The sequence below is a fragment of the Zonotrichia albicollis genome, chromosome 28 (assembly GCF_047830755.1).
Source record: "Zonotrichia albicollis isolate bZonAlb1 chromosome 28, bZonAlb1.hap1, whole genome shotgun sequence".
Classification (NCBI taxonomy): Eukaryota; Metazoa; Chordata; class Aves; order Passeriformes; family Passerellidae; genus Zonotrichia; species Zonotrichia albicollis.
The window spans coordinates 5,697,318-5,721,903 of record NC_133846.1 but is presented as its reverse complement, the minus strand read 5'-3'; the positions used below and the strand labels follow the sequence as shown (position 1 = coordinate 5,721,903).

The following is a 24,586-nucleotide window of genomic DNA, read 5'->3' as shown; positions in this document are numbered from 1 at the left end:
GCGCCGCCTCCCCGCCGGCGGCGCTACGCCGTTTGCGTAGCGAGCCCCAAGATGGCGGCGCGGTCGTCGTCGGCGGTGGCCGGAGCGCGGGCGGTGGCGGCGGCGCGGCCGGGAGCGAGGGCAGGGGTGAGGCGGGCGAAGGGAGGCAGCGCGTAGCGAGACCCACGAAGCGAGACCCAGAAAGAGACTGTCGCGGGCAGGCGGTCCCTCCGCGCCCCCCCGTCCTTCGCCGCCCGGTGGGTCCCGCCCGCCCCCGCCCTCCGGGCCGCGCGTCCTCCGGCCCCGCCGCCCCCGGAGCGGAGGATGATGAAGCTCAAGTCCAACCAGACGCGCACCTACGACGGGGACGGCTACAAGAAGCGGGCGGCCTGCCTGTGCTTCCGCAGCGAGAGCGAGGAGGAGGTGAGGGGCGAGGCCGGGCCCGGGACCCCCGAGCGACCGGGGTGGGGGGACTCGGTGCCGGCGGGGTTTTATTTTTAACAGGCGTCTTTCAGCGCCGCTGGGAGAGTTGGTGCTTCCCACTGGGCTCCTGCTCTCCGCCGGAGCCGGGGAGATGCCCGGTGGGCGGCGGGACGGGCTGAGGGGAGCGCGGGAGGGGGTTTGGCAGTGTTGGGGACCCACCACGCTGGCAGAACTTCAGTCCAGCACATCACATGAGATGGGAGAGGAAACCTGACCTTGGATTTATAAAAAGAAACTGGGATAAAAGGGGACTGATGGAGTGCCAGAAGTTGCTGTCCAGAGAGTTTGGGAGGAAGTGGGAATTAAAGGTGGATTGGTTGGTTTGAGAGCGGCCGCGTTGCTAAGGGGCTGCATTGTCCGGGAAGTTACAGTGAGAAACTTCGCTCCGACGTGCGATTTTACACCGCTCTTTGTTGACACCTCCCGAAGGTGGGCTCGGGGTGCTCAGGGCAGCAAGGCTGCTGGTCTGCCTTCTGTGCTGCTGCTGGAGTCAGGCGTACACACTCCACTGCATTTGCTGTGCCCGGGTGGCTGTGCTAAAGTCTTTGTTCTCCTGATTATCATATTTGTAGCTACAGGAAATCGGAAGGGAATGCAGACAGTTCACTGGAGGAAAGGCAATTAGCATACATCCAGTTATTATTTAACGTGAAGGAGACTGCACAAGCCCTTTGTAGCTGTGCTGGCGTGATGAGGAGTGTCAGCATTTCAGCAGAAATGGTCTGAAATGACAGCAGTGTGGCTGGTGCAGCGTTCAGTGTAACTGATCCTTCCCACGGACTTCCAGGAATTTTATGGACTGACCGTGAAGAAGACCATCATTGTTTTGTGTGGTGATGCTGGGGATGCTCAGCATGGGTGGGTGAGGGCTTTGGAGCGCCCTGATGAATTGTACACAATTAGCGGGACACTTTGCAGGCTCTTCTCCAGCGGTAGAGGCTTGGCCATGTGTGACCGCAGGGTGGTTTAGGGTAGAAAAGTACTTTTAACAGGTGCCTGAGGCAATCAGCATGTGACTGGTTGTGAGTTTTGTTTTAACACACCTCAGGCTGCAGTGTTGCACAGGCTCCAGGTGATCCTTCCAGCCTGTGGCAGAGCCCTCATGGTGCTGGGGACACCGAGGTGTGCTCATGACAGGGATCAGAGCCCTCATGGTGCTGGGGACACCGAGGTGTGCTCATGACAGGGATCAGAACCCTCATGGTGCTGGGGACACCGAGGTGTGCTCATGACAGGGATCAGAGCCCTTCCTGTGCTGGGGACACCGAGGTGTGTTCATGACTGGGGTCAGAGCCCTTCCTGTGCTGGGACACCAGGCTGTGTGGCAGTGTCACAGTGCTGACCCAAGAGGTCCAAGGAGGAAAATGAACTCGTTCCCGAGGCACGCTGGCGTGGGATGGATGCTTCCAGCAGGCTCAGCTGTCAGGTTGGTGTAAGGCTGAGATTTAAAACCACTTTTGTATCACTTGTGTCTCTGCTGTGGTCTCCACCTACAGTGGATTGAATTTAAATCCTTCAGGCTCTGGTTTCCAGGTAAGGGCTGGAGTAGAACGATCTGTGTGCTGCAGGTGAGGAGCGAGGCAGGGAAGGGCAGGTCTGATCTCAGAGCCTTTGAGGGGCTGTGTGTGGTACCTGAGAGCTGAACCCTGGGCTGAAGCTGCATCCTCTGTTCCCACCTGTTAGAGCCCTGCTGCAGGAGCTGCCCAGGAAGGGGGCTTGGCACAAATCCATCTGGGAAAGTTCTTAGCCAATCCCATGGAATTAACCCACTGGGATGGACTCTGTGCCCAGGCCCTGCACTTGGCCCTGGCCAAAAGGCACTGAAGTTAAACTTGAGTCAATGAGTGAAATCAGCAAGCAGGGCACCTTATTAACTTTCCTTTCTAATTATTTCTTGGGTTCATTCTCATTTGTTGGCTTTTAAATAAACTTGGAGAGAAGCTGACTGGTGTCCGCTCACTGCTACTTGCACTTTGTTTACAGCAAGGAAGATATTACCTGTGCAGATTTAAGCACAGAATATAAAATGGCTGTGATATATTTCTTGGTTTGCTCTTGGACAATAATACTTTTTAATGTTACTGACGTATTTTATTATTGATTGCTTCTATTTAAGTGCAAATTGAGATCTCTTTAAAAGGTCTCTCCAGGGAGGGGAGAAAGAGCCAGAGCCAAAGTATGTACATTAAAGAGCTATTAAAAGCTTAGTGTTTGAAAAGAAGAGAGAAGAAAAGAAGCATGTTTTGATAAATAAATTAAACTTTCTGTATTAAAGTTGGATTTTTCCTCGGACTGGCTGTTTCTCATTACTGTTCCTTTTAAGTGCTTAAGAAATAGTAGAACTTTGGTCTTGCCTTTCTTCTTAATTTCCTGCTATGAATTCAAAAATCTCATTTTTTTTCCTGTTTTTAACGCCTCATTAGTTCTTGAATTAAAAAAGTTTGTCAGTGGACAAGAAGAAATAAGAGAATTCTGTTTACTCTTACAGAGGAGGCTGCTTTCTTCTGTTTAGGTGTTTCCCCTCTTCAGTTCACTGATACATTTTTCATTGAAATCTTTGCAATCCCTGGAGATTGATAAAACACCATATCCTTGGTTTGGTGTTATATTTGCAAATAAAGAGGCTTGTTCTTTTTTAGTTTTTAAGTGATTTATTTTTTCCTTATGCTGCTGGAGGTCATACATTGTCTCTGCATTGCACTTGGAGGCCGCTGCTTTTGGGCATGAAAAAAGCTCTGGAACGGTTTTGGAAGACCAAGCATTGGCTGAAAAGATGCCTTTGTTACATATTCCTTTAAAAAGCAGCACAGGGAGAATTCATTTCCACGTGAATCTCAAATGGAGAAAAAAAATTTACATTTTTTGGGCATTGTGGAAAGCCCCCAAATTGTGTGTGGTTTCCCAAACCACCATCCACATCCTCGGGTAACAGGGAGAGCTGGGGCAGCATCAGGATTAATTCAGAGAGTGGGAACTGACTTCAAAGTTCCTTCCAGCAGCCAGACACCAGGACTTTGCTATTCCCATCTTTTCACACAGACTGAACTCCTGGAATATTTGCAGGGCTGTGGAAGGAGAGTGCAGAGGGAGAGCTCCCAAATCCTGTGGTACCTCTGGAGTCACTTCATTGCTTGGGGTGTCCCTGCCCCTCAGCATCACCACCAGGGTGTTGTTTTTACATAACACACATATTTTATGTGTGGACCAGCTGTTCCATGAGGAAACATCTGAAAAAATGTTCCTCGTGCCCCAGCAGCTGGAGCCCTGCTCGGGTGGTGTTTGACAGGACAAAGAGGCACCGCTGGGCCCTGGGTCTGTGCTGGGACAGCAGCAGGTTTCAACATGCCCACATTGTGTCTGTGAAAGGACAAGCTGCTCGTTAACCACGGGCGTTTTTAAAGACTTTTTTTTTTTTTTTTTTTGAGAAAATGCCTCGGGAAGAATCTTTTCTGAGCGGTGAATGAGGCCTGAATGGAGCTGGGAGAAGAGAGGCTTCACCCAGGGCCGGTGCCCTGGCACGGGCTGAGCCTCGCTGGTCACGGTGGTCACGGGGAGAGCTGGGCAGGGTGGCCCCTGGGAAAGCCATTGGAATGCAAACGAACCTTTTTTCTTCTCCTCCTTTCTGGCCTCTCCCCTCCCGGTTTTCCTCTCCAGCTGTGATGTAACCCAGCAGAGCTGGGATTGGAACCCCCGAGTGTGGTGGGGATCACGAGGTGCTCCTGGGCTGTCCCCTGTGCCTTGGCTCCCGTGTAAACCAGCAACAGCTAAACCACTGCGGTGTAAGTGAGCCCAGCATCATATGATCATCCTGCTTTCCGTGGAATAGGCTCAGAATCCCTGTTCTGGTGGCTGGGCTTGGCTGGGTGCTCCCATCTGAATAAAAGGGCTGTGGTTGGACCCAAGTGAAGTTCTCCTGGTGTGTTGCTAACGTGTTACCACATCTCCGGGGGGATAAGGGCCAGCTTGGAAGTGGATCTCTTTGTTGCCTTTCTCCTGTCCCTCGCAGCCCTGTAGATTGTGTACAATCTGTAGGTTGTGTTCTCCGAGAGCAGGAGCATGGATAAACCTCTGCAAAACCTGGCTTTCATCTTGAAAAGTGTTTTGCCTTCCCACAAAAGCAGCTGTCACTAAACAGTTTTACAAGCAATTCCATGGTCTCTTGTACGTTTCCAGACAACAAAAGAATGAAAATTGTTAAATTTTCACTTCATTTGCTGGAAGCTCAGCGAGCTGTTGTGAAACTGAAGAACTGAGTCAGTTTTGTTCTGCTGCAGCTCAGGGAAAAGTGATGACTGTGGAAGGAGGGTGTGCTCCACCCTGGCTCTGTGGACCAGGACCCAACAGTGGTGGCTGTGTCTGTTCTGTGCAGAACACTGCTTTGGAATCTCTTCCACCTCAGATCCATTTAGTGCTTGACTAGGAGCTGCTTTTCCTACCTTTTTGTCCCCACCCTGTGTGTTCTGTACCCCCTCTTTTTTAAAAAACCCACACCCAGCTGCCTGACTCGGTTCATCTCAGCACCCTTCAGATAAACTCCTGCAGTGTGGAGACAGGTACCAGCATTTGGGGCTGCACCCAGCAGGCACTGCTGCCAGGGAACTTTATCTTTCCATGGATGTTCTCTCACAATCTGGAAAAACAACTCTTTCCCTTCTTATTAAAAAATAACAGAAAACAACCATGTGTGTGGACTATTATGTTCTTTTAAAATAAGGAGGGTTCTCATGGTTTGCTTGGATAGAGCAAAATTAGCAAACTCAGTTCTACCTTAGAAATAGCAAACATCCATGTGGGAGTGCTGTAGGTGACATCCAGTGGTTGGGAAACAGGGCCTCTGTTAGTTTAAACACTTGTTCTTTTTCAACCCAGCTGAAGGGCTGACTGCACAGACCAGTCAAAGATCTCTCAAATTTTGTGTGTGTTTGTTTCAGCATTCCTGTCCCTGCCACTGCATGTGGCACACTGACTCTTTGTTCTCAGCAATTTCACGTTGACCTGTGAAATTCGGAGGGGTACAATTACCTGCTGGGTGGATTTTTGTCAGATGTTTCAGGGGTTATTTCTCCTCCTGCAGGTGACATATACTGATGCTGTGTGTAGGATTAACTACTAATATTTGAGCAGCTTCCCAAGAGTTTGTGAGTGCTGTATGTCCTGAGTGGGGGGGTTAATCAGAGCAGAGCTGCTGACAGCCAGAGTCATCTGGGCTCTGTAAAAACCCCAAATACCTCCTCATTGCTTTTTCTCCTCCTTTACTCAAAAAGGCTCTTTACAAGCCAGCCTTTCTCCTGGAAAAGGTGCGCCTGGACAAGTTGTGTAAGCACTGAGTGGTCACCGGACTGGTTCTGACAGGCAGAAATAGGTCCTGGGGTTTGGGGTCTCTCTGGGAGTGCCCCTTATCAGCCCTCTGAAAGCAGCGGCTGCTGCTGCAGGCGGTTCAGCTGCTCCTCAGCCATGGGAAGGCATGTTGCAGATAATTTCTGTGGTTATCTAAACCATAATTTCGCTGGAGGGGGAGGACTTGGGATTGTGTTCCTCCCTGCTAGGAGCAGGCAGTGGCTCTGAAGCAGCAGGAGCTCTGCAGTAGCAGTAACAGGACCTGTGGAGCTCTGGAGCCAGAGCAGCAGCACGGTGATTTATTATTGTTATTCTAACCAGCAGCCTAAAAACCAACAGAATCTGCTGTATTTTTTCCTCTCTGGTTATAGGACTGTAGGTGCGATCCAAGCACTTGAAATGACTTGAACTCTTTCCAGTTCACCTCTTGCTCCCGTTCCAAAACTTGTGCTTTACTTTTGTCAAGTTCTCTAGTACGAATCCCTTCCCTTTTGCGCCGTCCTGTCGTGAATTTCCCACCTCCAGCTCCTGGATCCCTCGTTATCAGTTAAATTCCATTATCCCACGGAGCCTGGTGCAGGTGCATGTGCAAAAATAACACTTGTCTAAGGAAACGTATCCTGTTGAGGAGCTGGAATGCTGCTGGCAGGACAGGCTGTTATGGGCAGGGAGGGATTTCTGGTGAGAGTGTGTGTTGTGGTCCCAGCTGCTGACCCTGGCAGGTGCAGGGCGGGCTGCAGCCCTGCTGGATTCACTCCTACCATGTGCGAGCTCCAGAACGTGCCTGGAATAGCAAGAGGGTGGGAGAAGCCCTCCCGTGAGCCCTGGCGTGCACCCTGGGGCAAATTGCCCTTGCAGTTTGGCAAAACACGTGATTTGTTGGGGAGTCATCGAGGCTGTGCTGCTGCCAGGGAAATGAGATTAATTTTGCACAGCTTTGGTGACAGCAGTGTCCCTCTTCTCCCCCTACTCCTCCAGTTCTCACCCCTTGCTGATCATAGAGCTTAAAGGTGATTTGGTGTGGTCAGATGAACATCCCACTTTTGTCAGGTAGAAAAGCATTACAGCACTGATATTTGGGGACTGGGAGAATTTTGTTAATTTTGAATGAAGCATCCAAGGTGTTTGTTATGCTGGACACAGCAGCAGCTCTGGGATCTGCCTGGCCATGGGGCACATGGCAGCACAGCTCAGCTCCTGAGAACACGCTGGTTTTAAACTGAAACTTTAAACAAAGGCAGATTGAACAGCAAAAGCCTTGCAGTCAGCCATCTTCTCCTCCCAGCTCCTGCAGCCTCTGCGGCAGCAGAGTTTCCTTGCAGGCTGAGCTCTGATAAATGATGCTGGAGTGGGAAATGAGGTGCAGTGCCGGGAGGTTTGTGCTTCAGTCGCTGTGCAAACCGTGTGATTTATAGCTTAATGTTGATACAGAGCACGACAGTATTGATAGAAAGCATGTCAATACTGAGGGAAAGCCTGAAAATATTGAGGGGAAGCTTGTAAGGCAGTGTCAGGAGGCAGCAGCTATGGATCAGCTCCTGGCAGCAGGAGGCTGCTGGGCCAGACCCTGGATTTAACATCTTGCCTGCTGTTCCCTGTGCTGGCTGCCAGCTTGCCTGGCACAGGTGGGTAGCACTGGCTTTTCCTGCAAGTCTGGAAGGTTCTCAGCTCGTTTTCCACCCATGCTGTGGCCCAGCTCCTCGCAGGGCTGTGGCCCTTTCTGTCTGCTCGAGTGCTGCTGTGGAGCCTCTTTCGAGGAATCGTGTTCTTGTTTTATTAATGAGTGGTGGATGTTGTTTAAATCCACCCTAGCATGGAAGAACCTGGGAATCTCTGTTCCACAAATGGGGAGTTAATTCTCTGCCTGCTCCTGGTTGCCCAGTTCTTGCTTTGCAGAGCCCTGTTATTCCTGTGAAAAGAAGACAGGAAAACCCCTCCATGTGGACACAGTGTCAGTTATTTTAAAGTGTTGTGTGTGAGGGATGCCCATATTCATCCCAGGGACAAACTCTTTACCCCTTTTCCCATGGAGCTCCTTATTCCATGTGGCAGCCTTAGATGTCTTGGTGTGTTTCCTGTCTCCTCCAGGCAGGGTTAGCACTGCTCAGGTTTGTTTGGGTTTGTTTGTTGTGTGCAGCTTTGAACGTTCTTGCCTTGAGGCTCTGCTTCAAGCCCCTGCTGCACACTTCAAACTTGGCTTATTTTTCTAAACTTTCTCTTTTGTGGGGGATTGTGTGGGAGAGTTTCAGCAGGGCCACCTCCTGCCTTGCCAGAGAGGCTTGTGTTGCTCATTTCCCTGCTTTGAAATGACATCATTGTCTTTGAAATCCTGGAAAACACAACTTGGCCATGTGACATGTGTATTACCTGCAAATGCTTTTCCAAAAAGTCTGCAGGACGTGGCTCCAAAATCCAACTTCGAAATTCCTGGCAGGCCAAGAGTCTCAGTAGCCATTTTAGACACAGTTGCCTGGCAAGGATTAAATGGAAACATCTGACCTTCCTACGTGTTCTAGCCTGATTTAAAAACATAACTAAATTTTGGTTTATTTTTTGATGGCTGTTTAGATTAAATTAAGTACTTTAGAATGTATTAAAATAAAAGTTATTTATGTAATAAAGAAGTTAATGAGCTAAAAAGCCAGCTGTACCCTGGGCTGATCTACTGGAAGGTGGTAGGGAATGAGATGGGCTTCAAGGTCCCTTCCAACCCAAACCTTTTTGGCATTTGGATGATGACAAGTTTTTCCTTGATCCCTCTGAATGCATTGCATGTATCTGGATCCAGGGCTGGTGTTGGAAGTGTGGGTTTTTTCCAACACAGCAATGTCTCCCCCTCCTTTGGAACTCAGCCCCTTTGTCTTGGGAGAGCTCATTGGTAGCAATATCCTGTTTGAAGTTGTTTTAAAAGAATGACCTTGTAGGGCTTGTTTCCTGCACTCTCTTGATGGGATTTCCTTTTTATTAAACAGGAAATAGTCTGATTACATAAAAGTGTGAGAATGACAGGTTTTTCCTTCCCACCAAGGGTTGTTCATGTTAATTCTATTCAGAAAATGCTCAACTGCCAGAGCAGCTGAAGTTAATTTACTTTGCCTCAAACCATTGTTTGCACCCAGAAGTTCCTCCTGGTGTGTTGCTGAGGCATTGTCTCAGCCTGAGCAGGTTTCCTGGAGCAGTCTGTGTCCAGGGTTCTGTAGCAGATCCTTGTTCTCACGCCTGGAAGGTGGCAGGAGTTCAGGGCTGTGAGATGTGCTCTGCTGAGTTTCAAAGATCTGGTTCTTTGGAGGTTTTTTAATATTTTTTCTGGGGTTTTGTCCCCTTGAGCTGGAGTTCTGAATTTCAACGGGAAGTGGCAGAGCTGGTGCTTCCTCACCTGGCAGCAAAGGTGCACTTGAAATGGCTGTTCCTGCTCTTTAGCTTTGTCCTCAGAATCACCAGCTGACCTGGAGTGAGGAGATTGAGTCCAAGCTCTTTTGGATGATGAGTGGGGATGGAGTAGAAGTCAAGTGCTGTGCTAGGAGGAGGCACAGTGGCAAACTGAGGTGCCTGGGGAGCCTGGCAGGGACTGGCTGCTCTCCCAAGGGCTCTGAGGATGAATGAAGTTTACATTCCCTATTTAGGCATGGCTTTCTGGTGGAGTTTTACATGGACTGGATGCCTGGAGGAAAGGAATTCTGCCTTCCTCTTGGAGAGGGCCAAACACTTGGGATGTCACTGCAAAGCAAGCCCTGTTCTGTCACAGCCTGGCCAGAGGATGGGGCAGGCACCAGCCCACTTGGAATTGTGGAACTGAGGTGGCTCATGCACCTTCATTTGTTTCCAGTATGAGTTTGGTCAGAGAATTTTCAAGATAAACCAACTGAAAAATCCTGGAAATCTTGTGCTTGTTTTTGTTTTGGCAGTTTGAGTTCTGTAGGTAGATTCCTTTGGGTAATTAGTGCAAATCTTTTCATATCCTACTGGCAAGTCACTGTTTCCCCAGTAAAGCCTGGGATTTCAGTGTCTCCACAGTGTAACTCCCAAATGTCTGACACTGTTACAGCTGGCCTGGAACCTAATTGGACTGGTATGTTGGAAAGTTTCTGGAGCAAGTCGCTTTGGCTCTGAGCTTTGTGCCCGTGAAATGATGAAGTACAGCAGGATGACTCTAATGAACGAGCTTTGTTTAGAGAGCTGGACAACAGTATCAGTGTTGTTTTAAGTTTCCATCTCTGCTCATGGGTGTATTGCAAGTAGATTTAATAAGCACAGCGTCTCGCTGTTCTTTGGGACAGTCTGTAGTCAGTTGAGAGTGTTAGTTAGAGTTTGTCTTGCTGGGAGGTGGCAATTCAGAACCTGAACTTCTCCAGAGCAGGATTACCCTGGAATAAAAAATACTGTTTCAAGAAAACCTGCCCCAAAGCATGTGTATGGTAAATCCCTCCTGGGAAGAGGGTTGAACCATTTTTCTCATTCACAAAAGTCTGTCCTTCCTGCAGCCCTTTCCTAGGGGGTTTTAAGTTTAATAGGTTTAATGTAGGCTTTTATTTTGCTTTTACCTCATTAAACAACCTCCTCTAAACCAAAAGTAGCCAAGTGCTGGCTCCAGAGCTGAATCCTCAGTGCCTACTGCAAAAGAAGTGACAAACAGTGGGGCTGAGAATCTGTGCTCAGACAATTGCACATAAATAGTGCAATGGGAGTTCCTGGACGTGTATTGTTGTTAGTGACAGAACTGCGGGGACAGGCAAGGCCAAAGGCATCAGGAGAATTAAATCAAGGTACTTCTGCAAAGGGTGGGGGTGCTGAGCAGCATCTGTGCATTTGTGTTGTTACCTGAGGTGTATCCCGAGCTGTGGGGACTCTGCAGTGCACTCACACTGTGGGTGATGCTGTGCCCAGTGCTAGTGAGTGTTTTGGTGTGCAAGGACAGTTTCTCCTGCAGTGCATCAGAGCAGGGAGAGGCATGGCTGGGGTACCACAGCGTGTGGGAGCGCCTCGGTGTCACTGCCGCTGCATTTCCATGGCTGAGGGAGAAGCGAGCGGCGGCAAGGCCCTGCCTTGGGTGGGTGGTGTCTGGGGGTGTGTGAGGCACAGAGACAATCCCTGCAGGTGCCCCATCAGCTGTCTCTCTCCCCACAGGTGCTGCTGGTGAGCAGTAGTCGCCATCCAGACCGATGGATTGTCCCCGGGGGTGGCATGGAGCCCGAGGAGGAGCCCGGCGTGGCCGCCGTGCGCGAGGTCTGTGAGGAGGTGAGTGCCTTCACCCTGCCCTGTCAGCCCGGCGTCTCTGGGCTTGTTTTCATCACTCTTCCTTCTCCTCGAGGTGGAGAGGCAGACAGGGTCACTGGTGATATCCCCATCCCACGTGGGAGGAAAGCAGAGTCCTAAATAAGAGAACATGGGAATGTAATTAAACCTCTCAGTTGGAATGAGCTTGTCCTTGCCTGATACCTTTAACTGAAAATAAAGTTCAGCTCTAGTCACTTCAGTGTATATATATTCTCTGCTTCATTTTCTCTGTAAGAGAGCTTCAAAATTCAGCTGTGCCTTTGTGGACCTGTCTAGTACTTGGCTACAAGGTAGAAATAAACCCCTAGGAGCCACTAAAAGCAATCAAAATAGGGACCTAGGTATGTTTTTGGTTTAGAATACACAGTGAGGTTTATGTGAATAAGTGAAATTGGCCATAAATTACCAGCAGCAGTTCCTATAGTGTACATGGGTTGGTTGGTTTCTTTTCTCTTTTTTGCTTGAACCTCTTTCAGGTAGGAGATCAAACAGCAGATCAAACACAGATCAATGGGCTGTAGGGAGAGGGCACATTTTTCTCTTAAAGCTGCTGGAAGAATAAATTTTTTCTTCATAAGAAGTGTAAAGGCAGTAAATAGCAGTTGACTGCAGTGTATGTAAAACATGTCTTTAGAATTTGCTTCTGAATATTAAGCAACTGGGGAGATGCTTAGGTTCAGAAATGACTGCATGATTATAGATGGAAGGGCCAAGTAGGTTCACAGTTACATAAGACAGGATTAAAAATGCTTTTGAGAGGGTTATAAATCTTTGGGCTCTGTGCAGAACAGAAAGCAAGAGCTAATTGATGGGACTTGGGAAGAAGCTTCTCCTGTAGCTGCTTTTTTGAATTGTCTGGTCTGTGCAGGTTTTTTCCTGAATTATTTGGAAGTACATGCTGCTGTCTAACACAACTCTGAATATTCAGACTGTTGGACTAACCAAATGTGGCAGATCTGGAGTTGCATGTTTCTCTTTGGATGTTTTAATAATCTAGCAGTTTATCAGAAAGAGATTATACAGTCAAAGTTTATTTTTTTGAGTCTCTTTACGTCCCTCTAATACTGGGAATTACTGCTTGCAAATTTTATTTCCAGCTTGTAACCCAGCTCCTGCTTTTCCAGTAACTCGGCAACCTTTCAACAGCTTTACAAGCCAAAGCGAGTGTAACCAGAACAATAGAAATATTTTTAGCTGCAGACTCCTGCTTTTCAGCCCAAGCATTATTAATAACGAGGCGATTGGATAGAGAAGTGCAGGGTTCATTCAGGAGGTGCAGAGCTTTGCCTCTCAGCCCTTAAAATAACCGTGCAGGGCAGTCCCCGCGCGGGCAGCGGCGCCCTGGGAGAGCCGCGCTCTTTCCATGACAGCGCTGCTGGAAGGGAGCCCTGGCACGGCTGCGGCCGCGCAGGAACTGGTTTGGGCTGGCTGAGATAATCCCGCTCCTCGGCTGGTGTTCCCTGCTCACGTGGAGCCCTGCCTGCTGCCAGTGGAACCCAAGCCCTGGCAGCCTGGCAGGGCTGAGCTCTGCCCAGCCAGGCACCTCTGCCTGGCTGATTGCAGAAAGGAACGGCAGCGGCTCGGAGCACCGGGAGCACCTGGGAATCAGCTGGGCACCTCTGGCTCAGCTGGGCACTCCTGGCTCACTCCTGGCTCACCTGGGCACCCCTGGCTCACCTGGGTGCCTCCAGCTCACCCCCAGCTCACCTGGGCACCCCTGGCTCACCTGGGCACCCCCAGCTCATTTGAGTACCCTTGGCTCACCCCCAGCTCGCTTGGGCACCCCTGGCTCACTCCTGGCTCACTTGAGCACCCCTTGCTCACCTGGGCACCCCTGGCTCACCTGGGCACCCCTGGCTCACCCTCAGCTCACTTGGGCACCCCTGGCTCACCTGGGCACCCCCAGCTCACTTGAGCACCCCTTGCTCACCTGGGTACCCTTGGCTCACTTGGGCACCCCTGGCTCACCCCCGGCTCACTTGGGCACCCCTGGCTCATTTGAGCACCCCCAGCTCACCTGGGCACCCCCAGCCCTGGGTGCTGCAGGTGCAGGAGCTGACCCGGAGCTGTCTGACATGAGCACAGTGCCAGTGGTGCTGGCAGAGTTTTAGGGGTGTGATGCCTTCCCCCTTTGGGCTGTGCTCATGTGCTGCTGCTGAGGGGCTGCACACAGAATTATCCCCACATCCCTGGCCCCAAGCTGTTTGGAGCTGTTTGGGAAAGACAGGAGCATCCACTTTCCCAGTTCATGCTGTCAGTTTGGCAGGAAGGGTTTCAGGAGGCTGCTGGGAGCCCTTGCTCTCCCTTCCATGTCAATCCAGGGGTTCTGGGGTTGTTTGGAGCTCAGGCTGATTTCTGAGTAGCTTTGGGGTCCTTGCTTCTCTCCTGGGACAGCCATTCATGGGGACACAGGTTAGCTGAGCAGCTCCAGTTTGTTGCTCGAGGTGGGAGAGGGAAAATCCAGTTTTCCCCCATGGCAGTGAGCAATGCTGCTCCAAGCTGTGGAAGAAAGGTGTGGGGTTTCTTTCCTTGACTTTGGTATGCCTTTTCCAATTTTTCGTAAGAGCCAGTTGGAAGAGCTCTAAGAACTTGTGGCCCTTCCTGTTGCTTGTGGCTTTTGAGGATGACAATAGACTGTCTCTTCCCAATTCATTCTCTTTTGCATGGTGTGCTTTTTTATTCCCAAAACATGTTTCCCTAAACGACCATTTTAACTTCTGCATTCACTGTTTTAATTTTACTCTGTGTGTTTGGGTTTATCCATGTTATTGCAGAAAGAATTGCCATCTAAAGTTACCTAACTTTTCCCTCTTTCTGTTCCAAAAATGAAATGTTGATTCTGAGTGAAGGCTGTGATCCCTCTGTCCCAGTTTGAGTTCAAGTCCTTGTCCTAGTTTGAGGTAGTCCTTATCTCTATTAGTCTGTACCAGCACAAGTATTAAAGCAGACAGGTACCCACACTTGTCATGCTCCCTGTTGTCTGCATGAAATTGGAAGTGACTGCAGTTGTTGGGCATTGTTTGTGCAGAGTGACAGCAGACACACAGCAGCTCTGGGTCACAGCAGCCTCTTCACAAGAAACCTCTAATTTTTGACAGGTTGCTGTAGTCACTTACCGAGCTGGGGACTCCACGTGTGTTCTAAAGTTCACCTTGTGGAAGGTGTGTGCCCTTTGCAAACAGGTCGTGGTGCTCATGGAGTGTGTTCTTTGCTTAGGAATAAGAGGTTTTTATGGGTGTGAGCAACTGGTGAACATCATGGTTTAGAAATAGATGCCTTAAACTTATTATAGAGTGACTTTGAAAAAAGCTCCACACTCATCTGTGACACTCAGCACCAGTTCCTTTTTCACTTAGAGCATTCTTCACATCCTGACCTTTAAATACTTAGTAAATGTCAAATTTTATACCACTGCAGGAGCGTTGGTTGTTCTTTTTTCATGGGAGTCAAAAGCCAGATAATCTGTGCTTGATCTGTGATCAAACAGGCAATTGGTGCCAATATCAAGACTAGTCCATCACAGCAGTACTTTGATCTGTTTGCTGGAACTTTTTTCCCCCCTCTTCTAAACATGCTTTATAGATAATCTTTCCTGTTTCATGTATTTTGTTAGTGATTTAGAACACAGATATTGATATCTTTCAGTGCTAAAATAGGAAGATTTTTTTTAAGTACTGCAGGCCCCACAAATTAATGATGAGATTGTGGCCTTTGAACCCCTCCTGGCTGGACATACCCAGTGCAAGAGGCGGCTCAAAGTCACTGTCCCTTACCCTGTGTACTCAGACTTTGCAAAAATGATAGCACTATCTGCAAGTTCTTCATTCTGATAGGGAATTTCATTTCTATTTCACAAGTGTGGAAGCAAATAAAGGTGTCATGCAGTACCAAATTAGATGAATGAATCTGACCCTCTCTGAGACAGCAGAGTTTGCCCAGCTGGCCTGGAATCAGCATCCTCCAAACATGTCCACAGCCCTCCTGGGTGGGATTTGCACCTCCAGCAGTGCAGCTCTTGGAGCAAAGATTTGGGTGTTCCACCACAGTTCTCTTGCCCAGCAGTAATCTGTAGTAGATGCAGGCTTTGAGCCTAATAGAGCAAAGTAAAATAGCTGAAATTCCAACCCACATTTTCCTTAGCTCAGATGGAAGGAAATAAAAGCTGTCCCGAGGAACAGATGGTGTTGCTGCAGGCTGCTTTTTGCATCTGACCCCAACTTATTTTCAGCTTTGAAACCTGAACCTGCTGTTCTTGGATGGCTTCAGTAATTTTTCTTTATTAAAACAAGTTGTTCCATGAGCAGCAGAACTAGTAAAGCTTCATTTCCTGCAGGTTTTTGTTGCTTGTCCTGAGCTGCCAGCCCAGCCCTCTGGGTGCTCTGGGGGTCTGAAGTGTGTGCTGGGCAGGCAGCTGGCTCTGGCAGTGCCCCTGGCTGATGTGCTCTTGCCAGAGCTGCCTTTTCCTCCTCCTCTGAACCCTGGATGCTGATTTAGATCAGCAGAGCTGGGGAAAAGCTCATTTTGCCAGCTCTTTGTGTGTCCTCTTGTATCAAAGTGTGCCTTTCCCAGGGAATCCTGTCCTGTGATTGCCTTGCTTTGTTTCCACACCTGCAGTTGGTGCTGGTGCGCTCCTACCCCTGCTATGGGTTCAGAACCATCCTCCTGGGATTCTCCATGTGCCTGGAGGATTGCAGCACTTCCAGAGCTTACAGGGGCACAAAATCAATTGTGCTGCCTCTGCCTCACTCACTGTCTCAGCCATTCATTTACTGTCCAGGAGAAAATTCCTGAGTCATCTGCTGCAAATTAAGGTTCAGACCCTGCTGCAGTCCTGGGTGAGCCTGGGACTGTGATTTAACTCTTCAAGAAAATTTTCTTGCCCATGTGAAGGAGGAGATGGGGAGCTTGCCCAGAGAGGAGCCTGGCAGTTCCCTTGCTGGTTACCAAGCTTGACTTGTCAGTGGTAGCAGCTGTAAGTTATTTTTTAGGTGTCTTGGGCAGCTTCTATGTTAGAAATTTGTGTGAGACTGTGAATTCCACTTCCATGCTTGTTTGTGCCATTGTACAGAGATCAACTCTCCTGTTGGTGTGGGAATTTAGTGCTCCATCAAAAACAGGTACATGACAATCCTGTTGGTGTTGGGTGTCCTGTATGTTGTCTTTAAAATCCACTGGAAAACAATCTGAGAGAGGCACCCAGGAGCAGTGGCTGATGTGTTTTGCAGCCTTTGGTAAGAATTTGCTTTATAAAATCAACCCGATGTTTTTTTTGAACCAAACCATTCTTTTATGTCACCATTTACAACTGCACATGGGAAGTTTGTGTGTGAAGCAAAGCTTAGAGCTTTCTCCAGTTGTGTGATGATAATTCAACATGATTTCTCTACAAGACATGTTTGTCTTGGCATCGCTTTTTGTGCCTTTTTGGGCAAATAAGACCAGGCAGGGCGGAGCAGGAGGATCCTGGTTTGAAGACAGCATTATTTCCATCATCTCTCTTTACCAGCACAGAAGGAAGGGCTCCTCACCTCCCTCTGCTGCTTCCAGCACAGTTCTGGAGCTGGGATAAACTGCCTGGGAGGCTGCTTGAGCAGAATTCATCCTTCGTCTCCAGGTTGGCCAGTTGCCTGGAGATAAATTTATTTCTAGTCAGACTTGAGAGTTCACTAAACCATCACAACAAAATCCCTGCCTTCTGATTCAGTGTCCACAGGTAGGGAGAGCAGAAATTCAACAACCTTTTCCAGAAACCAGTGAAACATTGGTTTAAGACAGTTATTTTCCAGAAATATTTGATTCTTCTTCACCTTTTAATGCGTTCATGTCCGTATGTTGTGAAGGTGGAAGCCTCCAGTTCCTCGCTGTGTTTCTGCTGCCTGTTGAACATGGCTGAGCTAAAAATAAACCCCAGTGCTGAAGGAGTTCCTTGAGGGAAATGCATTTGAAGCATTTACATTCCAGATGCCTTGGGAGAGGGCTGAGGCCAGGTCAGCAGGGTTGGCAGAGGAGGTGGAATCCTCAAAGGTCAGCAGGCACCGACCTGCATGGAATTGCTGCTCCTCCATGGGGCTGCTGCTCCCTCCAGAAATAGCCCCAGAGTCACAGGCACTGAGGCACCTCTGGGCCCAGCAGGATGTCACAAATGCTGGTGAGACAACAAAGCTTCTGTCCAAAAATGAAATGGGAGATTCAGTTGATTCACTTCCTAGAAAAAGGATTTCTGGATTTCTGTGGCTGCTTAGTGAGGGAGCTCCAAACCCTTTGCTCCTGGGGCAGTTCCACATCAGCTCACTGGCAGCAGGGGTGAGGTGTTCTCTGGCTGGAGTCTCTGGTACCTGTTCATGCAGTAGGCTGGAACTTCACCAGGAAAATTGTCTCATTAAAGAAAATTCTTCCTTTCTGACAGCACGAGACCGTGCATCAGCTGGTCAGTAGGACAGAGAATTTGTCTTAGCATTAATGAGACTCAAACACTTTTTGTTTTAAAAAAAGAAGCCTGGCATAATCATATCTCTGTATCTCATCTGCAAGAGGCACAATTTCCCTGGGCTGCTCATGGGATGTGTTCCAGCTGCTGGAAATGGAGCTGACTCTGCCTCCCAGTTGTGGCTGGGTCGTGTGCCAGGCTGTGTGGGTTGGTTCAGACCTGTTAAATCATGGAGCAAGATCTCATCTTGTCTGTAGCACTTGAGTTCCAACCATTTACAGTCATAAAACAGAGGGAATAGAAAGCAAGGGCAGGAGAGTGGGCTGGGATTTTGCACAGAGAGCTGAGCAGGGTGGGGAGGGAGCCAGCAGAGAGGTGCCAAAAGGGACACGGAATGTGATGGAGTGCTACATCCTCAGTAGTATTCAAACAGACAAAACTGTTGCTTAGATCTCTTGATTTGTGTCTCTGTTTGATTCAAGAGCTTTATTTCAGTGTGCATCTGCCCTTTGTGTCATATCCAAACCTCTGTAGTTCCTGCTGCCAGGGCCACATCACAGCATTTTGTGTTTATATTGGATTGTGTCAGGTGTGTGCAGGACACCCCTGAAATACCTGGGAGCTGTCACATCACTCTTGGGATGTAAGTGAATGTATTACACATACTTTATTTCCTTAAACTCTGATTTTGAAGGGGTAAAGCTGCCAAACCCCAAAGCCAATGTTCCCCTTGCTCAGGCTGTAATAACCTTCAGAGGAGATTCTGGTCACGAGGACTGTATTGGTATGCAAGGAGTAACTCCTCAAATATTTCTTCTTCCCCCACATTGAATTCAAAATTGTTTGAATGTAGGAAAACAAGAGAAAAAAAGCCCTGGGAATGCTTGGATGTTGAGCACTCAGGATACATTTCTGTGTTTTGCCTTGTGACTGTGTTGGTTTAAGACAAGCAGAATTTTAGAGCATTTGCTTCCTGTCCTAAAGGAACTGGTCCTGCACAACAAGTAGGAAACACGTACTGAGCTGTTGTTAAAGCATGTTTCTTTTCTCTTTGAACTTCCCTAGGCTGGAGTGAAAGGGACGTTAGGAAGATTAGTGGGAATTTTTGAGGTAAGTTTCAGACACGGACACTGTGAAATTTTGTTGCAAAAAATCATCTTGGAGTAACAATGGCTCTGCAGGGTTGTGGAGTGAGCCTTGCTGGTAAATACAAACACAGCTGCTCAGCAATTCTGATCTTTGCAGTGGGCAAAATCACTGGTGATAACTGGTGTGGCTGAATATTCTTGGTGCTGTTAAAGGCTGGGGAGTGGGGTGCCCCCTTCATGTGTGGCACTCACCTGGCACAGTGGGCAGGTACCAGGCACAGCAATTGCTGTTGTTCTGGCACTGACTCCTTCAAACTCATGTGAAATAGGTCAAAACCTTCCCAGCTGAAGAACTAACTTGTAAGCACATCAGTCCACACACCGCTGCTCTACAGATAAGGAACTCCACTTTAGGTGTCCCTATCAACACTTTCAGATCTCTCTGATTTAAAACACAGCAGTTTTTAGTAGCTAAGAATGAGCTGTGCTGTGGGAGGAGCTGCACCCAAGTGGGCAGTTTGCATCTTGCAGCAGCCCAGTGCCCTCCTGCCTGGACAGGTTTGCTGTTGCTGTTGCTTGGTGGTTACTCTGTCCCCTTTGCTTTCCAGAACCGGGACAGGAAGCACAGGACTTATGTTTACGTACTCATCGTCACCGAAGTGTTGGAGGACTGGGAGGACTCTGTCAATATTGGTAAGCTTGGTGCACGCTGCAGTAACTGATGGAAGCAACCCACAGGTCAGCTCAGCATCCCTCTGGGACCTGGAGCCTGTGGGAGTGGCATTGGGAAAAGTTGCAGTGGTGTGTCCTTTGGTTGCTTGGGAAAAAATTGAGGTGAAATTGATGGTTTGTCACCTCTGTGGCCCAGGAAAAGCCAAGTGAGTGTCCAGCTGCCTCTGCAGCAATTTTGTGTTTAATTCTTGCACTGCATGGTGCCAAGCAAAGATGAAGAACTGTCCTGTCTGAGACTAGAGGAAATACATGTGAGCAGTGTGGGTTAATCATTCCCTGTTACCTTTGAAACCCTTGTGTTTCAATTGGATTCCCAAGTGGAAATGAACCTGTTGTTGCCACAAGGTTTGTGACTGCACTGCTGCAAATGGAACGTGACTCCCCTCAGGCTCTTTATGGAAAGAGTAAGAACTGAGAGCTGTCCACAGGAAACTGAAGTCCATTTGCAAAGTGATGGAAATTGTGTGTTGTGAATCGTCTTAAAATGAGCATCTGGCTTGACTAGAAATTGCAGAAGTAGCAAAAAGCACCTGTCCCTGGGGATGGGGAGCTGTCAGTGTGGGGTTGGAGGGGGAGGCCCTTGAGATCAGAAAACATCATTCTGTTGCATCTACTGATTTCTCTCTTTGCCCCCAGGAAGAAAAAGGGAATGGTTTAAGATAGAGGATGCCATAAAAGTTCTGCAGTATCATAAACCAGTGCAGGCCTCGTACTTTGAGACCTTGAGGCAAGGCTGTCTGGCCAACAACGGCACCCCGGTGATGAGCACGCCGTACTCCGAGGGCTCCGTGTCCGACATCAGATGACTGACGAGGTCCCTGCCAGAGCAATTCCCTAAAGCAGACTGAGACCTGGATTTCCCTCCCCTCCCCGTTCCCATGCCTCCTCCCTCACACCAGGCATGGGGCAGAGCAAGTGTTCAGAGTGCTGCGATTTAGTGCAAGGTGGGATGATTTTTTTTTTTCGTTGTTGTTGGCTTTTTTTGCTTTTTTTTTTTTTTCTTTTTTTTTGGATCTGTATTTTGTAAAATACATTTTGTGCATGAAGTGCCCCTTTCCCGGTACTCCGCTCCACGGCCTGGAGGCTGCCAGCCCCGCATCTGCCTTGTGCTCTGAAGTGTCCCAAGTGTCCCCTTCGTGTCACCCCAGCCAGAGCCACTTTTTTTTTTTTTTTTTTAATTAAAAGACTTCTAATGTGAGATCAGCTCTTCAAGTCTTAGTCTGTACTGTAAGGTGCTGCTCAGACCCATGTGGGGATTGCTCGCAGCACATCTGTATAAACTTTTTTTTAGATGGAGGATCTAACAGTTTAATTTTGCAGGAGTTTTTTTTTTTTTTAATCCTGGTCTGCTTCTGAAAAGAAGGGTTCATAATTAATCTGTTTGCCTTTTGTTCTGTTTTTTTAAAAACACACATTCTGTGACAGTGCTAGTGGCTGGGCCAGTTTACTCCCCAACCAGTATTTCCCGATTTAGTGCAGTGACACTTGAAGTTGAGGGCAGAGTTCGGATCACCTGCAGACATCCCTGCAGACATCCCTGCAGACATCCCTACAGACATCCCCGCGGCTTTTCCGGCAGCTTCCACCGACGTTTCTGCATTTCCATCCGAGGGAAACCGCACGGAGCCGGTCTGGAGCCGCTGGCCAAAACCAAACAGCCTCAGCAGCGCTGCCACAGCGCCCGGTGGGATCGGGGCTGCGGGGGAGTCGGACGGACGGACGGACAGACAAACTGCAGCGAGGCTCAGCAGCGCTGCCCCTGCTCCCGCTGCGTCCTGCTCGTGTCTCTCTTGTCCACATGCCTTACGCCGTGCTGAACCGGACACTCGGGGTTTGTGCTGGGCGCCGGACCGCGCTCGCCGAGAAGAGAAACCGCGCGCGCGTCCCTGAAGGGAAATCCCGGGGGGAAAATTCAGGTGTTGAGTCTCTTGTCCTGTGGTTCTGCAGCACTGACGGTCGCACCGTGGAGCGTGCTTGAGGTGTGCCCTCCGTGAAAGGTACAGCTGCCTGTGCAGGCGGCACTCCCGGGGGAGCAGCACAGCAGAGCTCCCCATGCGCCGGCACACTTCACTTGGGGGTTTGTTGTTTTATTGCTGTAAGTTTCATGCTGTCTTGATTTGCCAACAGTGTTGTCTAGTTGGGAAATAAAATGGGAAGGGTTGGGGTTGAGGGGGGGGTGGGTTGGGACAGGTACAAGTTTTGGGAGGGGCATTAATTAATCCCTGGCTTGGGACAAGAAGTGGTTGCTGAGTTCAGTAACTTCTCCTTTGTCAGAGCAGAGCCAAGATGTGAAATTAAATCTGCAGTACTTTTTTTTTTTTCCTTTTTTTTTTTTTCCTGCTCTTTATTTAACAAAAAAATATTCTAATAAACACTCACTGTTCTGGAGTTTTCTCTCTTCCTGAGAAGCGCTTACAATATGAAAATCTGATAGAAATATCCATGGAGCCTGGGACAAGGGGGAATGGTATCCTTGCTGGTTTGGCAAGAAACTGTTCATTTTAAGATCCTTTTCTGTTCCTTTCCTTGTTCTCCCTGCTTTCATCGGTGTGGAGTAGCAAGGCCAAAAGCAGTGCCAGTGATCGCTGACATGGAAAACCACGCGTAAGGAACAGCCCATTATTCAAGGAGTAGCTCAAACCCAAGCGTCTGGAATTGAGCCCAAATTACACCAGTTCAGCTCACTTCAACTTAGAGACGAATGTACAATCCTTTCTCACTATGTGCTGGTCAGCCTGAACCAAACTCTCAAAAGGGCTTGAATATTCTATCTGGAAGTGTCCAAGAAATTCCCAGAGTCGCTGTCCCCGTGCCCTGCAAGGCACCTGACACAGCCATCTACTGCCTTCAACGAGTCTTGGTCTCTACTGTACAGATTAGTATGTTGGAAATGCTTTGCAACAAAACAGCTGGTACTCCTCAAAGAGTAACTGCAGTTTTAATATCAGCAGCATGCACACTTTTGTTTTTAAACTAAAAAATGTTTTTACAGGGCTGTTAAACTGACAATTTAGGGTAGAATATTGTTAATGACTTGCTAATGGCTTATTTGTTTGGGTCAGAAAAAATAAATTGTGCCAAGAAAGTGTTTTAATGTGGCATGGATTGATGCTGTTACCACGGAGTGGCTGATGTAACTGGAAATGGCTCCTGGGGCAGAAATAGCCTTGATGGAAGAGATGCAGATTTCAGTCCAGGCCTGAGCCCTGTGCACCACACAATTCCCATCTTCCTCAGCATCTGAGGTTCTCTCTAGAGCTTGTCCAGCTGCACCCCCAGCAGTTGGAGTGGTTTTATCTATATTAATTGGTTTGGGACGAGCATTGCCCTGTGTGTGAGAGGCCCAGGGGAGCTGTGGGAGGGTGGCTCTGGTTCTGCAGCCCGGTCAGGGCTGCTCAGTCTCTGCTGGGGCCACTGAGCCCCAGGGGATGAGCCTGGGGCTCCCAGCTGTGCTGAAACTGGTGCTGTTCCGAGCTGGTTTCTTACCTCAGCCGGCCTGAGCCTTGTGTGAGTGTCACTGTGTGTGTCAGCATCCCCTGGGAGCAGCGCTCAGCTGGCTCTCAGCCTGGCTGTGCTCTCTGGGTGTGACAAGGGTGTCCCCAGGCACCCAGCGAGGAGCAGCAGCCCTGGCAGGTCCTGAGTGCTGCTTTGGGGTGTGAGGTGAGGAGGGGCTGCTCTTCATCACCCAGCTGATGGAAGGGGGCAGAGCCTGAGGGCTGCATGTCAGGGTCCCTCACCCATGGGTGCTGGGCAGGCAGCACCCAAACCTGTCTGCCCTGGTGCCTGGGGGAAGGTGGGAGCTGGGTTTGGGGCTGCAAGGAGCAGCAGGATCAGCATTGCCACCAGCTCTGTTGCTGTGTAGGTGGATGCTGTGAGCTCTTCCCTGCTCTCCTGTGGAGCACTGAGGCAGCTCGTTCAGCCTGAGCTGGAATGTGCCTTAAAGCAAACTCTGTAAAGGGAAAAATTGAAAAGGGGTTGGAATCTGCAAGTGTTGCTTTTTCCCTTGTGTGGCCACAAAGTATTCAGTGGCTAAAAATGTGGGTAGGGAATGTCAGGAATCCTCAGTTCCCTTCCCGGATCCAGCAGAGGCTTTGGGCCTTTGCCTCAGCTTTTCCATGCAGAAGTTGTGTTCAGCATTCCACAGCGAGCAGGGATCAGAATCCTGGAGGCTGCACAGGTCCAGCGAGTGCCCCTTGTAGCAGAGCTGTGGGTTTTCCTGCCTGTTCTCTCTGTTTCATCCCAAATTAACCTCTTGGTGTTTTCACACAGCCGGGTGCAGCATCCATCCCTGTGCAGAGCATACAGGAACCCTGGGGCTTGGTGAGGGGCTGGTTTGGGGTTTGATCCCCCCAAGCGGAGCCTGTGCTGGTGGGGATGGAGCTGCATCTTCAGCCAGACCTGCCCCAGGCAGTGCCTGTGGCACTGTGAGGAGCTTTGGAGCTTTTCCCTCTGCCTGCTCTGCTCTGGCCCTCAGGCTGGGTTTTCCCTCCTGGCTCTGTTCTCCTCAGTAATGGCATCATCTGGTGGCTGCAGCCCTTCAGGGACGTGGTGACCTCATGGCTGGGGTGTCCCTCAGCTGAGCCCCTGACACACACAGGGTGTGATCCTCATTTTCCTAACCCTGGAATGAACTAATCCAGCTGCTCTGGGCTCTGGAGATCCTGAGTGCTGTGCTGGGGTAGTGGCAGGTCTGTACAGAACTAAAGTGTAGCTGGTGAAAAACTGAACTGGACTGAAGTTGTATTTAGGAGATTTATAAATCTCTCTCTGGTGCTAGTCCATAGAAGTTTTTTTGTTTGGTTTTGGTTTTGGTTTGGTTTTTTTTTTTTGATGGGAAGATGGGAATTTTGATGTTATACTTGATGAATTTGCTCTAGAATTGCCTCAGAAACCTGGGGAACTCTGAGAGTGTTTGTTGAATTTCCTGTGTGTCCTATTTTATATTTATTAAATCAGAAAATCTGGAATGATCACTTTGCATTTGCTGCTCAGTCCTTCCATGAGCTCTGTGTATGTGGGGGGCTCCTGGCAGTCCCCCCAAATCAGGAGAAGGGGACCCCAGACCCAGCTGAGGGATGAATGCCCAGGGTCCATTGTCCAGCCTCGTGCCCACAGTTGTGTTTGCCTGGGGTTTCTCCATTCCTCCCCAAAACAAGGACTCTCCTTGACTGGTCAGAGCCGTGGGGGTTTGTCTGCTTTGTGTCTGAGCTGGTACCTTCGACCTCACCCCCACTGCAGGACATCCCCACACGATTCTGACCTCTCA

The 24,586-nt window shown here is 49.2% G+C and overlaps 1 protein-coding gene across 1 annotated transcript; it reads left to right on the top strand.

Annotated features, from left to right (window-relative positions):
* Positions 1 to 24,291, top strand: NUDT3 (nudix hydrolase 3). Its single transcript, XM_074528235.1, has 5 exons — positions 1 to 402; positions 10,924 to 11,034; positions 18,566 to 18,610; positions 19,197 to 19,281; positions 19,957 to 24,291. The coding sequence occupies exons 1-5, from the start codon at positions 304 to 306 to the stop codon at positions 20,124 to 20,126; spliced, it is 510 nt and encodes a 169-aa protein (XP_074384336.1). The 5' UTR covers positions 1 to 303; the 3' UTR covers positions 20,127 to 24,291.
* Positions 24,292 to 24,586: the final 295 nt, after the last annotated feature.

What these genes read in the sequence shown, in the direction of transcription:
- NUDT3 (XM_074528235.1), top strand. Translation starts at nt 304, where the DNA reads ATGATGAAGCTCAAGTCCAACCAGACGCGCACCTACGACGGGGACGGC. An exon ending in GCAGCGAGAGCGAGGAGGAG is followed by an intron (nt 403 to 10,923) that starts GTGAGGGGCGAG and finishes CTCTCCCCACAG; the next exon opens with GTGCTGCTGGTGAGCAGTAG. An exon ending in TGCGCGAGGTCTGTGAGGAG is followed by an intron (nt 11,035 to 18,565) that starts GTGAGTGCCTTC and finishes GAACTTCCCTAG; the next exon opens with GCTGGAGTGAAAGGGACGTT.